Raw genomic sequence first — 15,954 nt, 5'->3', positions numbered from 1 at the left:
TAGCCAGGTCAAACACACAATTTACATAATTTGATCAGTTCCGCTGATACAGTTACATATTTACACACAGGTTAAAGAGAGGACAAGGTCTTAGTTCGTGACCCTAACAAGTGGCCTGCGGACATATTATTTATTCACATGTGTGGAGGTCACCATGGCCGGAGTCTTACTCAAAATGTCATTCGGCCTCCATTTTGTGATTCAGGGTGACTTCCACACTGCAAGAGTACCTAAAATGGCGGCTAGATCCAAGATGGCGGCTTACACAATACAATAAGGTCAAGACCTTGCCGCGGAACCTATGTACATTGTATTCTTTAGACAACTTGGCGTAGGCCAACATACATTCAAACAATGCGATTGGGGTCACAATATTATATCGATTTCCACAATTCAGATCGTGCAAGTGCGAGGGAAAGGGAAAAGGTGAAGTGCCAGGGGCCGGGGAGGAGTGCAGTGGCAAAAACATGGTAAGTCCTGCCAGGGTGGTGGCTCAAGTAAGTGCAGGGAGGCAGGGCACTGTAGGGCTGCAGATACAGTCCCTAAGTGGGTAGGGGGCATAGAGGCAGTGCAAGGGGTTATTGGTTGTGCAGGAGCCTGGTGCCTGTGTGGTTCAGTGGGTGGCCAGGAAACCAGTTAGTACAGCAGACAGGAGCATCAGCAGGAGAGAGAGAGCGAGAGAGAGAGAGAGAGAGAGAGAGAGAGAGAGAAAACGCGGAAGTGAAGAGGAAGGTCTTGATTTGCTTCCGGAACCTTAAATGGTCCTGCCTAAGTTTGAAAGAGGCGGGGAGGCTGTTCCAGAAGGAGGCCCCAGCCGAGGACACAGATCTACCCCCACTCTCTGCCTGGAGAAGCTTCTGACCCCCAGAGAGTTGGAGGTGGATGAGCGGAGGGATGAAGAAGGAAGATGCTTAGGAAGAGAGAGTTGGATGTAGTGTTGTCCCCGACCCCAGAAAGCCTTGTGGACGATGCAGAGGGTCTTGAACTTGATCCTTGCAGCCACCAGGAGCCGGTGGAGAGATTTCAGGGCTGGAGAGATACGATCCCTGGGCTTGAGGCCAAGGACAAGTCTTGCAGTCCTGTTCTGGATTAGTTGCAAAGGCCGAAGAGTAGAGACAGGCAGATTTAGAAAGAGGCTGTTGCAGTGGTCCAGCCTAGAGAGAACCATGGCTCTGGAGACAGTGAGCTTCTGGGGGAAAGTGAGAAAAGGAAGAATACCTTTGAGGAGCTGCACCTAGTAGTGTGACTTCTTAGAGATGTCAGAGATGTGAGGAGAGGATAGGGTGGAGTCGAAGATGACCCCAAGGTTCTTCGCCTCACAGGAAGGTGGGAGTTGAGGTCCCAGGGTGGGTGGCCAGAGTGAAAAAGGGAAAGCGGGAGCAGGGGTCCCAATTAGAAGGATCTCAGTATTACTGACATTAAGGCAGAGATTGTTATGTTATGTTTTGTTATGTTATTTTGAAAAGCGCACGGTTACTCGAAGGAATCATGGCACTGGAGAGGCAGGTAACCATAAACCAAAGGCACACAAAGAGTCCAGTGAATGCTGAAGATCAGAACAAATAAGTCTTTAAAGCTATTCGAAGGAGCACATGATTAGTCAATGATTTCACAGCTAGTTGGTGGGTATTCCTCAGCTGCGCTTCTGCAATTGAGAAAGCCCATCCCCATACACAGGAGATGAAAGGAAGGCACACAAAGCATGCCAGTGGACGCTGATCGCAGGGGGCGGTTAGGGACATAGTGAACAAACTTAGCGCACAAATACTCAGCTCCCTGATCATGAACAGCACGGTAAACAATACATAGTGTTTTAAAATGAACGCGCTGGGCTACTGGGATCCAATGAAGAGAACGCAATATGGGGGAGATATGAGCCCCATAGGGGGTCCCTGTTGCCACCCGGGCTGCCAGATTCTGAAGGCGTTGTAAACGGAATACTAGACCCTATGGTTGGGCAAGGTAGAGGGAGTTACAATAGTCCAACTTACTCGAAATCATGGCTGCTACGACTGGGGGACGTAATGTTACAGACATCAGATGGAGTATCTTTCTCAATATAATCCACTGGAAATGCCCAGTCTGGCATACCACTGATACCTGAGCGGCCAGGCATAATAACCCCAAGATTGTTTACCTTAGTTGAAGGCACCGGGAGCAGGCCCAAGGAAGGGGGCCAGAAAGAAGAAATCCAAAGTGAACGGTCAGGAAGAAAACCCACCACCAGCACCTCTGTTTTATCCCCATTTAATTTCAACCATGTGTGGCCCTTTCACTCCCCCACAGCTGTCAGGCACTTATGAAGGTACTCCGACACCTCAGACTGATCCAGGTCGAGACGGATCAGAAGCTGGGTATCGTCGGTGCACAAATAGCACCTGACGACGAAGGAGCGGATGAGGCGCAACAACAAGAAGATATATAGGTTAAAAATAATAGGGGACAGAGCAGACCCCTGAGGAACACCACAACTGAGGTGACAGGTCTTAGACGTGAAAGGAGGAAGAGAAAGAGTTTGAGATCTATCAGCCAAAAAAGAGACGAACCAAGCCAGTACCTGACCCAAGACACCAATCTGGCCCAGGCAGGAAAGCAGGGTGGTATGGTCTACGGTGTCGAAATCTGCTGACAGATCTAAAAGAATCAGAGCTCCCGACACCCCCCCCTGCTAACCAGCCTGACCATATCGTCCTGTACAGAGACAAGGATACTCTCTGTGCCTCTGACCAAACTGGGCCGAGTCAAGGAAACTGGAAGATTCAAGAAAAGAAAACAGAATAGGAGAGACTAGTGATTCCAGAATGTTCATCAGAAACGGGACAAGAGAGATAGGCCGGAAATGAGAAGGCAGAGCAGGATCCAAAGACGGCTTCTTCAACAATGGAATTACCATGGCAGCCTTAAGTTCAGAGGGGATAGTCCCCAACTGGCAGGAGATGTTAACAGCTACAGTGATTTCACTAAGGAGATCAACTGACATCTCCTTCATCACTCCCAATGGCAGTGGATCGAAGGGGGCACAGGATTAGATCTGTTGCATGGCATTATGAACCATATCCTCGGAAAAAGAGGAAAAGAAGACCACCTAGAACAATGACTGTGTGAACTGCAACTCAGAGGCAGATTACAGGGCAACGGGACATGGACCAATTGGGCAAAACCTCTGCAATATTAGCACGGATGGTCACAACCGTATTTATAAAAAAGTCGGATAAGGAGTCACACAGCTCCTGAGTCGGTCTAATGCTATCTAGGGGCACATTTGCATGAGGAGGATAAGAACTTGACCACAGGAGACACACCCTTCCTGAATCACGGATAGACAATCAGGCATGAGCAAGAGAGCAGAGGAGGCTAAGGGGAGCCTGAAGGAGGGCAGAGTGTCATCCGCATAACACTGAAAGTTAGAACAGATGGTAAGGATGCGGTGTGCCAGAGGTGCGGAGTACTGGTTGAAGGTGAGGGGTTAGAACCCTGGGGAACATGACATGTAGAGAGAGAGGTGGTAGAGAGAAAGGAACCAAGTTGGACCTGGGAGGGTCGATCAGAGAGACGGGAGGTCAACCAGGCTAGGGCCTCACCCGTGATACCCAGGTTGTCATGGAGACGATTTATCAGGATGGACTGGTAGACCGTATAGAAAGCAGAGGATACATCTAGGAGAATGCGGACAGAAGGAAGGTTAGCGTCGAGATTAGAGAGCACGTCTTCATGGATATTCATGAGAGCATTTCAAGCTTCTGGCTGCTCTAAAGCCAGACTGGTGGTCATGAAGACAACCAAGAGATTCAGTATGGAGAGTAAGCTGGGAAATGGCCAGCTTTTCCAGGAGTTTGCCCAAAAAAGGAGTAATAGAGATCGCGTGGTAGTTTGCCGCAGAGGAAGGATCAGCAGAGGACTTCTTGAGGAGGGGGTGCACATGGGAGTGCTTTACGGTGGAAGGGAAGGTTCCAGTGACAAAAGAGTGATTGCAGGAATTGGCCAAGGCTGGAGCGAGGGTGTTGAAGTGGTCCTTGATGGTTCTGGAGGAGCAGGGTAGAACCTGCTTTGACGAGACTTTCATATATCAGACTTGCCTAGAAATTTGACAATTGATAATGCAAAGTTACCGAAAATGAATGAAGTGAAAAGACAGTTGCATAGAAATAGAGTTTGATTAAGAAAAACCTGCGTTACAAATCCCACAACGCTATTCCACTTCAAGCACTCCCTGTCTTATATGTATGATGACCGAAACAGTGCAACACCAACCTATCACTGCTGCTGCTATAAATTTGATACTGCTTTCTGTTTACTGGTATGTTGCTGTAGGTGTAGAGGAAATGGGGGCAGTGTTCTTTTCTAGGCTAGAAGACCACCAAACACGGGTGAAAATGCTATATTTGATTCTAGTGTTAAAACAGATATGGATGTAAGGAAGGTTGATGTTGAAATGGAAAATGAAATTGAACGGGTTGCCATGAAACTCGTTTAATGTGTAACAGGGCGGGGCATTGGAAATCATTATGGAGTGTGTTAGGGGGATACTGTAGGGGTATAATATCACACCCATGTTTGTTTTTCTTGATTTAAGAGCTGAAGTTTGACTTCCCAGTATTTCCATCACGTGGGGTGGCTGTTGTGTTCATGTGAGTGAGAGAGAGAGAGAGACAGACAGAGAGAGGAGAGAGAGAGAGAGTGTTGGTGTGTGTGTGTGTGTGTGCGTGCGTGCACACACGAAAGAAGGGGAGTGAGGAACCAACATGTACAGTGAGATCAGGAAAGTGATATACAGTGCCACTGGTGCAATATATTGTGGGCACATGTATCATGAAAGTGTAAAATGCCCTTATGCACTGTTGGCAGGATTGTGTCATGTGTTACCTATATAACCAATTGTAAACTGAATGTCTTTTTACACACTTTTCCCACACAAGTTATGCAGAAACGTGCACGATTTGAGCCCATTATTTTAAAAATGCTCTTGGGGGTAGAACTCCCCTCCCACCCAACCCCCATGAATTATCTAGGGCTCTCTCACTACGCTTGCTCGCTTGCGCTCATTCAGAGGAACTGGCAATGCCACTACACTGAAAATACTCATTTGCCACCAGTAACCGTATATATCATTTTGAATGGTGTCCCGTCAGATGCCATCTGCCCCCATAACTAGATGTTGCCTCTGACACTGCAGCGAGCTAACACCTATTAGTGGAATTACATATACAAGAGTAAATGTGGACTTGGATCAGAAGGATTTTGAAAAAACTAGGAGTAAAATGATTCTAGGGAGTAAAAAAGTCGTTTTTATTCATGTGGGGGAATTTCTTAGTTGAGAAAAACATATTTTATTTTTATATTAGCTGTCCCTTGCAATCCATGGTTGGAAGATCAAACACATTACAAATTAAACAGAAAAATGACCATTAAGACCACAATCTTATACAAAACATCACCATCAAAATACATTAAAGGACTCAATATATCCATCAACATTTGCAGGGGAAAGGGATGGTGGGTGCATGAGATGGGTGGAAACGGGCCTCACACCTTGCCTGGACTAAGGGATCGAGTGTGAGGAGCTGGGTACTGAAGGGGAAAGGGAAGGTGGATGGATGAGATGGGTGGAAACGGGCCTCACACCTTGCCTGGACTAAGAGATCGGTGTGAGGAGCCGGGTACTGAAGGGGAAAGGGAGGGTGGATGGATGAGATGGGTGGAAAAGACAGTAAAAGATGCAGATTTCATGCTAGGCAGTCCTGGTTCTTTAGGGGTCCAGTAGAATGTGCCCATTGATGTGTGCAGTGTTGGGCATCTGAGCACAGCTTGGCCCTAGTCAAGGAACCCTATGAGGACCAATGAGGGGGCAGGGTGTGCTGGAAGAGGAATGGAAAGGTAGGTAAGGGGGGGGGCTCCAAATGATGCAGATTTTCACTAGTCCTCATTGGAGCAGATGTTTCCTGTGCCTTCAGGGGTCCAGTCATACAAGGCCACACCCAGCATTTCAATTATAGTACTTGCTAATGTGAGACTGAACTTAGCAAATGATGGCAGCCCCTGGCAACATGGGGATCCACTTGGCATATGATGGTGGTATTGGTGCATATGAACCTGCAAATGGTCCATGGGGTAGAAACTTTGTGTGCTCCCCCATTGAACCGTGGCAGTACCAGAGTACTAGGTCGTGTCAGGCTCTAACTGAGCATTTTAGTCTTCAGTTGGGTATACAGGACGAGGACTGCACCGGGCCATACGGAGTGAGGTGGTGCTTGTGAATATGGCATTACCTGGGTATATTAAGCCATGGGTGGCAATACTGGTGAACACCCACTATATGATATTCTGCACAGCACATGCTATCTATCCTTATAACATGAATGGTAAGGGTGGGCATAATAGGCTGTACTTGCTCTTTGATCTTAGGCCCCAAGTGCTGAATGCTGCACCTGGCACAGGATACTACAGTTTGACATACTATGGCTTTACCAAGACAAATGAGATTACCTGGCATAAAATGGGGGTTCATGAGGTATCCCGTCAACAGTACAACTTTGAAAGGTTGAACACACAAAATAGAAATGCACAACAGACTCTGCTCAGTGTGTACACTGCCATAAATAACAGGCTATTAACTGTTGAGCAGCGAAGGATGGAAAAAAGACTGTAGGGCCTGTGTGTTTTCCTTCTGGCTATTGTGGGTGTACCTGGCATATTATGGTGCTACTTGGGAATATAAGAATGGGATTGGAATGTGATGGCAGTACCTCTGCAGGTAAAGACGTACATACCAGGAGTCTGTACTCTGTGCATGATACCTGTTACCTTGCTGTATGATGTATGTACGATGTTAGCACCCACACACTAAAGGGTCTCTCAGAGCAGTCCCTGGCATAGGAGGATTGTCGGTGGGCATATGAGCATTTTTCAGTAGGCTGTACAGTTAGTTCCTCGTCAAAATCCTACACTAAATTGCTTGTAAAACAGGTTATGTCAAGAATTCAAGTTAGAACGATTGTAGAAAGCAGTTATATGTTTTGTGACACTAAGCAGACAACCAAGCCCAGCAAATCTGTCTATTTCATTGCTTCTTGGTCGTGTCCAGCTCTGTCTGTGCTCTTACATGTAGAGTGGCTCTCTTTGAAAACATTGCCATTCTGTAGTGTCCTTTGCCAATACCATTATCGATGGTTTGCTAGGCACCACCAATACTGTCCATTATGCCAAAAAACCTTATACAACCATAAACTCAAATACACAGAAATATTTGGGCTGTCTGCCAGCGTCCAAAGGAGAACACTGCTCACACTACAAATGGTTTTATTACCTTCTTCCTGAAGTTTGGAATTACGGCGTTAATAGATAGTGCCAAGACAACGCTCAAGCTGAACGCAGGGCAAACAAAACCAATGTTCATAATTATTTTCAGACGGAAACGTGCATTATTTTTAAGAAAAGGTGCTTACGAAAAGTAAACAAGCAAAAACTTAGGTCAAAAGAAAAATATGTTTATTTTACATATTCAAAGTACCAGCTCTGAACCATGCTGTCAAATAACAAGTTTCATATTCTTCAACATAAAATATGTACATACGCGAGTGAAACATGTAAACATTAGTGTCTCGGGCTAGCAGCCCTTAGTCCTTGGAGCTAAATAATGAAAGCATGTTAGCTCTTCTGACCACTCAATAAAACATCCTGGTAGGAGTCCATGAACATAGGCCATTACTATCCATGACTAGTCCACCTCCTCAATAGTGGGGCCAGTGCTGCAGCTACCCTGGATGGCCTGAGCTCCACAGCCACCTGGTAGGAGTCCATGAACATAGTACATTACTGTCCATGACTAGTCCACCTCCTCAATAGTGGGGCCAGTACTGTAGCTGCCCTGGCGGGACAGAGCTCCAAAGCCACCTGGTAAGGGTCCATGAACATAGCAAATTACTGTCCATGACTAGTCCACCTCCTCAATGGTGGGGCCAGTGCTGGAGCTGCTTTGGCGGGCCTGAGCTCCACAGCCACCTGCAGGCATTCCCCCTGGCATGCCGCCCTGGTAGAGCTTGGTGACAATGGGATTGCAGACCTTCTCTAGCTCCTTCTGCTGGTGCTCATACTCCTCCTTCTCTGCCAGCTGGTTGCTCTCCAGCCAGGAGATGGTCTGGTTACATTTGTCCACAATCTTCTTTCGGTCCTCCTCTGTGATCTTGTCTTTCAGTTTCTCATCCTCCACGGTGCTCTTCATGTTGAAGGCATAAGACTCCAGGGAGTTCTTGGCAGTGACCTTCTCTCTCTGAGCTTCATCATCCGCTTTGTATCGCTCACCGTCTTGTACCATCCTCTCAATCTCCTCTTTGCTCAGCCGCCCCTTGTCATTGGTGATGGTGATCTTGTTCTGCTTGCCTGAGCTCTTGTCCACAGCAGACACATTCAGGATACCATTGGCATCAATATCAAAGGTCACCTCGATCTGTGGCACACCACGTGGGGCAGGCGGGATTCCACTCAGATCAAATTTCCCCAGAAGGTTATTGTCCTTGGTCATTGCTCTTTCACCCTCAAACACCTGGATCAGGACGCCAGGCTGGTTATCAGAGTAGGTGGAGAAGATCTGAGTTTGCTTGGTTGGAATGGTGGTGTTTCGTTTGATGAGGACAGTCATCACCCCACCTGCGGTTTCAAGTCCCAGTGAGAGCGGTGCCACATCGAGGAGAAGCAAGTCCTGCACATTCTCAGACTTGTCCCCCATCAGGATAGCAGCTTGCACAGCTGCACCATAGGCCACAGCTTCGTCTGGGTTGATGCTTTTGTTCAGTTCTCGGCCATTGAAAAAATCTTGTAGCAACTTTTGGATTTTGGGGATGCGGGTAGACCCACCCACCAGCACAATGTCATGTATCTGAGCTTTGTCCAACTTGGCATCTCGCAGAGACTTCTCCACAGGATCGAGGGTACCTCTGAAGAGATCCGCACAGAGCTCCTCAAAGCGAGCTCTGGTGATGGAAGTGTAGAAATCAATGCCTTCGTACAGCGAGTCGATCTCAATGCTGGCCTGAGTGCTGGAGGACAGGGTTCGCTTGGCTCTCTCGCAAGCAGTTCTCAGCCTCCTGACCGCTCTCTTGTTCTGGCTGATGTCCTTCTTGTGTTTCCGCTTGAACTCCTCAATGAAGTGATTGACCATGCGGTTGTCAAAGTCTTCGCCCCCCAGGTGGGTGTCTCCAGCTGTAGCCTTGACTTCAAAGATGCCATCATCTATCGTCAGAATGGAGACATCAAAGGTTCCCCCACCTAGGTCAAAGATGAGGACATTGCGCTCTCCTCTGCCACTCTTGTCTAGGCCGTAGGCGATGGCAGCTGCAGTCGGTTCATTGATGATTCTCAGCACATTCAGGCCAGCGATAACACCTGCATCTTTGGTGGCCTGTCTCTGGGAGTCATTGAAGTAAGCAGGCACAGTGATGACAGCATTGGAGACTGGGTGTCCCAAGTAAGCCTCAGCAATCTCCTTCATCTTGGTCAGCACCATGGAGGACACCTCTTCTGGAGAGAAAGTCTTGCTCTCCCCCTTGTACTCCACCTGCACCTTGGGCTTCCCACCATCGCTCACCACCTTAAAGGGCCAGTGCTTAATGTCAGCCTGCACCACTGTGTCATCAAACTTCCTGCCAATCAGCCTTTTGGCATCAAAGACAGTGTTCTGGGGATTGAGGGCCACCTGGTTCTTGGCTGCGTCCCCAATGAGTCTCTCGGTATCAGTGAAGGCCACATAGCTGGGGGTGGTGCGGTTGCCTTGGTCGTTGGCAATGATCTCCACCTTGCCATGCTGGAAGACACCCACGCAGGAATAGGTGGTGCCCAGGTCAATGCCAATGGCGACTCCTTTGGGTGCCGACATCTTCAGTGCTTCAGATTCTTCTCAGATATGGTTATTTCTGCTTGGAAGGTTGGGTGAGTGCTGCACAGGTTTCGTCTCCTGGGTGTCTCCTGGCTGAGCGCTCTGCCCTATTGTAGGCTCTGGTATTTTGCACAGGTTTCGGCTTCTGGGTGTCTCTTGGCTGAGCGCTCTGCCCAGTTGTAAGCTCTGGTATTTTGCAGACTTCCTCTCCTGTGTGTCTCTTGGCTGAGCGCTCTGCCCAGTTGTAGGCTCTGGTATTTTGCAGACTTCCTCTCCTGGGTGTCTCTTGGCTGAGCGCTCTGCCCAGTTGTAGGTTAATTGAGGTCGCTGTATCTGCGCTGCTGGAAGCTCTGGTAGAGGAGTTATGTAACTTGCTTGTCAGCAGTTCTTCAGCCCCTCAATTCTCGTAATGTTCTTAGTGCTTCTGTGTGGGTTGCTCTCTTCTAGGCGCTGTGGCTCAGTTATGTTCAGGTTTCCTGTTCATATGTTGCTGACAGGGTCTGCCGCTGACATTTATACACACGCTGCGAATGTACACAAGGGCCACGAGCTACCTAGACCCCGCCCCCTGGCCAATCATAGAGCGCATCTGGCCGCACACCCAGACCTTTCCCGAAGCTTCACCATTCCCAGCCAATCAGAATAGAGCATGGCTACTCGAGCCGAGCAGCTTCTGGAAACCTCCTGTCTTTTCCTCACAGCGCGGCCAATCATTGCGCGGCTTTTCGCAGAAGCTTCGGGAAACGCCCAGTACATTCCGGGCTGTTTAAGCAGGAACCAATCAAAGCCAGCGGGGGGCGTGTCATGTTAATAAATGTGTCCATGACGCGAGGCTTCTGGAAATTGCTGGTAGCGCTTTTCGAACTATATTATACATTTAAGTGGAGACTGAAAACCACACCGACGTATTCATTTTCCGCTTGTATTGTTGTTAAATGTTCACTTTCCTGCGTGTTTCAGCGGGAAATATCCAGAAACTCTTTTCCACACATGGCGGCTTCGGCTCCTCAGACACCGCAGCCTTGCCTGGGCGTGGCTTTCCATTGCTAATGACGCAATACGTCGGTTTTCCGATAGATGATTGGTTGAAGGCTTTGATTGACGGTGTGGATTTAGTCCCGCCCCTTCCAGCCATCTCTATTGTATATGAGAAGCGTCGCGAGGTAGAAGACAGCTCATGGAGTTTGGGGAGTGCTGTGATTGTTTTGATGGTGTTTAGGGGCCCCTTGCCTACACCTGGGAAACCCTGCCTGCGTAAACCAACAGCAACCATTGATCCGGTGTCGCTTAAAGCTCCAAATGCAGGAGAGGGGGGAAGTGCAACATACGTTTATTTGGGGCACACGGTTTCCCTTGGTGCAGTTTGGTACCCCAGGAACTCATCATACAATTGGTGCATTATAAGGATGGGAATAATGAATTCACTGCATTAGGAATTCCGCCGAGGGAGGCAGCTCTAGGATGCATTAATTACAATAGAGAATAGACTTCTTAGTGCTAATTGCAATGGAGGACTGCTCTGCATTTGTCCAAGAACTCTTGCACTGAATGTTCTAGTTTGTGACACGCTACAGAGATGGGTGTGTGGACAGGGTGTGTGGTAAAGGGCAGATCTACCATGTAGTTGGAATAGTATAGCATAAAGGAATTACTTTCAAACATATGATGCTGCCTTATCAAGTCACTAGACTGTCTCCATCCATTAGCCAAGATTGCATTTGTGGTCAGCACTTGGCTGGGCACTTTATGTCATGTTGCATGCTGACACATCCTTCTCCTCCTTGATGTGGGTAAGTGGCACTTCTCTGGGTGAGAAAACACTGAAGGGTTGAGAAACAATGTGATTGCATAAAGGTAAGACCTGGGTTCCAGCCGTGAAGGGGTCCTATTAAGAAGAGCCTAATACCTGGGATCCAATAACACCAAATATCAATGCATCAGCAGCTATGGCCATATGCAAGTGTGACATAATATAAAGCAGAATGCACCTACATCAAATGTAAGGTAAGAGCCCATATAGCACTCATATTGAAGGCCACAGACAGCCGTCGCAGAAGTAGGGCTAGCCCAATTTCCTAATTTAGACAGAGTCAGGAAGGGGAGAACCCTCAGCAGGTGCCCGTGTTTAAATATGCAAGTGGGACAGACAACCCCAGGGCCCTGCAATTCCAACAGAATGCCGGGATTTGGGCAAATTCTTCACATTCTGTGCAGGGGCAAAACAATGCCAGCAATGAACCTCATGCAGAATTGTGTAAATCAACTGAAATAGCCACTGCAGCTTCACACACACATGACAAAATGCCCCTTGCTTGGAGGTGAAAGGCATTTTTTGCCCTTGAGGTAACAGGTGGTGAGGCCCCCCAGTGCAGTGGGCAGGAGAGGGGGGATACATGACATTTTTCCCTGCAGATGGTTTAGTGTGCCTTTTTTTAAATCCCACTTGTATGCACATTTTAAAAAGCAGGTCTTGATACCTGAAGACTGGGTCCATGACCCACTGTCAGCGCTGGCATAAGTCTTTCTTTCCAGACCCTTCATCAGGCAGTTGCTAGCATTCAGGACTCAAGAAAGGAACTCACATCCTGAAATAAGCCTGACAAAGCTGTCACTTATGTCAGATCTCATGTTTTACATGCATACCAACAATACACGCGTACCTTCTCTTTCATACACACTGTCACCCCTCGCTCCAATGCATGTGGGCCATCTGTCACTTGTACCTCTTCACATGCTTGCTGTCACCGACCTCTCACTTCTAACACACAGTCACATCCCGCTTCCTCGTTATTTGAGTGTTCCCTTTTATTTTGTGTGTTTTAAGGGGCCTAGATTGCACCTGGGAGGCCAGTGGATGTGACACACACGAACCTCCCTGCATGCTGCGCACGAAAACTGCACGCGCTGCACACTAAATAGGACTTGCACACTCACACAGGGGAGGTAAATGGGTGAGAAGGGTAGAGCTGAAAGGAGAAACCAACCAAGGAAGCACGTAAAAGGGGCAAGGGAGACTGGCAAAACGAAAAGAAGATGTGTAGGTAGAGCATGAAGGGGGCCACCGGGGGAGGGGAGAGGTACACAGAAGTAGAAAGGCACACAGAGCCGTATGGACACAGGAACACGCAGTGGCGTGCATGTCGGACTGGGAAAAGAAATAGGCCCGGTCACCCAAAAGAAAGTGGCCCACCCCTCGCCTCAAATAAGTGGCCCACCCCTCGCCTCACGGCCCTTGACCTCTGATGACATCACCAGAAGGGATGTCGTTTGACCCCACCCCAAAGTGACATCTCGGGAAGCGATGAAACAGGACCTTTCACCCCTTTACAAAACAGGAAGTGGCATCAAATAGCATTGTCCCTAAGTACACTAAATTACTGTGAATCCAGGCAAACGTCCAAGGCCAAATGATAATCTGTTATTGTATAGCGCTTACGCTATTTATTTTCTATTTTTTTCTTTCTTCCAAGCCAGCCCAGGCATGGCCAGAAACCGGCCCCACTTCCCAGGGAAGATTTCGGCCAGGCCACGGGCCGAAAGACCGAGGGCCCAATCCAACCCTGTGTTCCAGCGCTATTTTTAACAGGGCTATAGGCATCACCGGTTTACCAGTGCTGTCTTGTTGCCACAAGCTGTCAGAGGGGTTTAAAGAACACCCTTGACGTTTCCAAAGGTTCTTCTCTTCCTCTGGTGCCTCCCCTTGTAGTTCCATTAGCTGTGTTTGCCCCAAATTACTGTAACTTTCAGGTGCAGTTTGTGTAACCATCATTCGTTCGTTGGCATGGATAACTTCCACTTCCATGATTGTTTCACTTTTGGGTGCCATACGCTTGGCTTCCGTGTCCACTGCTTGATTTCCGCGTGAGATAAAATCTGTCCCTTTCGTGTGGGCGGGGCATTTCACGACCGCTATGCCCACTGGCAGCTGTAGTGCTTTGATCAGCCTGTCCAATAAGGCTGCGTGCTGCACTGGCGTGCCGTCCGCTCGGAGGTAGCCCCTCCTTTTCCAGCGTGCTAGGCCTGCGTGCACTGTTGACGTCACATTGGCGGAGTCACTGTACACTGTTACTTCTTGGTCTGCGTGATTATCAATGGCGAGTATCAACACCAATAATTCTGCAGCCTGTGCTGAATAATGAGATGGTATTTGCGCACTAATAAGTACTTGAAATTCTCCATTTGCTGTGTGTTTCTCCACAGCAACGCCAGTATATCTTTGTCCGTCACTTTGATCGATCCTTGAAGACCCGTCAATGAAGACGATCTCTCCTGCTAAGGCATTTTCTTTCACCCTGGGGATTTCATCATAGAATTCTTCATAGTTCGCACAGTCATGTATTGGCTCTCCTTCAGTGACTGGCTCGGCTATAAACATAGCTGTGTTCACTATCTTGCATCGGACTATCTTAATCGATGGATTTGATATGATCACTTCATAAGCCGAAGCTCTCTGAGATGTAAATGTGCCCTTTGGTTTTTCTAGAATGGCAAATAGTGAGTGCTCGACGTACAATATCATGGAGCATCCCATCAAAATGGTTGTAGCCTTCTCTATGGCGAACGCTGTGGCAGCTAACTTTTGTTCGCAAGGAAAATGACCTCTTATTACTGGGTCCAAATTCCCATTGTAGTATGCCAGGGGCCTGTACCCCAACATGGTTCTCTGTATGAGTACTGCCATCATAACTCTGCCATTCGTGTGTGAAAACAGGTAAAATTCCTCTGCATAATTGGGGATCCCTAGAACTGGTGCTGTACAAATAGCTCTTTTGAGTTCAGCATACCCTTTTTCCGTGGTCTCAGACCATTCAATCTTTTCTTTCGTGACTTGGGCCTCCTTTAGGGCCAGAAGTAAAGGCTTAGTGTAAGAGCTATAGTCGAAGACCCCTGCTCTAACATAGTTGCATAGGCCTAGAAAGCTCTGCATCTGTTTTATCGTGTGTGGCTTAGCCGTGTTCAGTATGGCTTAAGCCCTTTCTGGGGTCTCTCTCTTTCCCTCATGTGAGATCAGCTGGCCTATGTACAGCACTTTTTGTTGACAATATTGTAACTTTTCCTTGTCGACCTTATATCCTTTCTCAGCCAGTATAGTCAATAGCTGAACAGAATCGTGCCTGTATTGTTCTTCTGTTGTGCTCCAAATTAGGATGTCATCCACATATTGCAGGACGATACTTTTTAGTGCAATATTGCTCAAGTCCATCTGCAGGACTCTGTTAATAATAGATGGAGACCCACAATACCCCTGGGGCAGTCGCGTGCTTTCCAGACGCATCTGTATGAATGTGAATGACATCACATCTTGTGAGTCACGGTGCAACGGGATTGAGAAAAATGCATTTTTCAAGTCAATCACTGTGAAATATTTTGCCTCAACGGGTATATTACATAGTATTGTAGACGGGTTAGAGACTGAAAGGAACACAGCCTCAACAATAACATTCATTGGGCGTAAATCCTGGATTATCCTCCAAGACCCCTCCTTTGATTTCTTGATCGGATAAACCAAAATATTGCATGACGACTCTGACGTCACTAAAATGCCCTGCTCCATCATAGCCGAAATTGTCTTAAAAATCCCGTCATCTGCCTCTCTGGACATGGGATATTGTCGTGCTCTTGGGAGAATTGCTCCTGTTTTCAGTTTAATCTTCACTTCTCCAACCCCCTTCAAAAGGCCTATGTCACAGGGTCCTGTAGTCCATACTGAAACAGGCACTTGGGCTATGTCATCATCAAAATATTCAGGACGGTTTTGTGCCAACATCATTCTCTGAGGCACTTTTCTTTTGATCATTTTCACACAAGAGGTGAGACTCACTTCCACAATTGTCTCTCCCATATCTGCTTGTCCTTCAAACAGATCATCATCAGTGACATCAGTCAATCGACACCCTTCTTTAATGGCAATCACTGCGCACCATTGTCGGCCCTCGTCATCATAACCGTCAATCAAGGCCACCCTACCTCGTACTGCAGCTGTGTGTATCATCAAGGGAAATACTTGTCCTTTTCCTCATGCATCGGTATTCTTGGCCTGAATAAGAATTCATCAGGGGTTCCCATGATTCTGTCTGCAGGACCTG

The 15,954-nt window shown here is 47.8% G+C and overlaps 1 protein-coding gene across 1 annotated transcript; it reads right to left on the bottom strand.

Moving 5' to 3' along the window:
- Positions 1-7,468: 7,468 nt before the first annotated feature.
- On the bottom strand, positions 7,469-10,373 carry LOC138521988 (heat shock 70 kDa protein). Its single transcript, XM_069635180.1, has one exon. It carries the CDS (start codon positions 9,866-9,868, stop codon positions 7,931-7,933), a length of 1,938 nt encoding a protein of 645 aa, XP_069491281.1. The 5' UTR covers positions 9,869-10,373; the 3' UTR covers positions 7,469-7,930.
- Between the last annotated feature and the right edge of the window lie 5,581 nt (positions 10,374-15,954).

The sequence above is a fragment of the Ambystoma mexicanum genome, chromosome 13, assembly GCF_040938575.1.
Source record: "Ambystoma mexicanum isolate Mex_15411 chromosome 13, UKY_AmexF1_1, whole genome shotgun sequence".
Classification (NCBI taxonomy): Eukaryota; Metazoa; Chordata; class Amphibia; order Caudata; family Ambystomatidae; genus Ambystoma; species Ambystoma mexicanum.
This window is presented reverse-complemented; position numbering and strand designations above follow the sequence as displayed.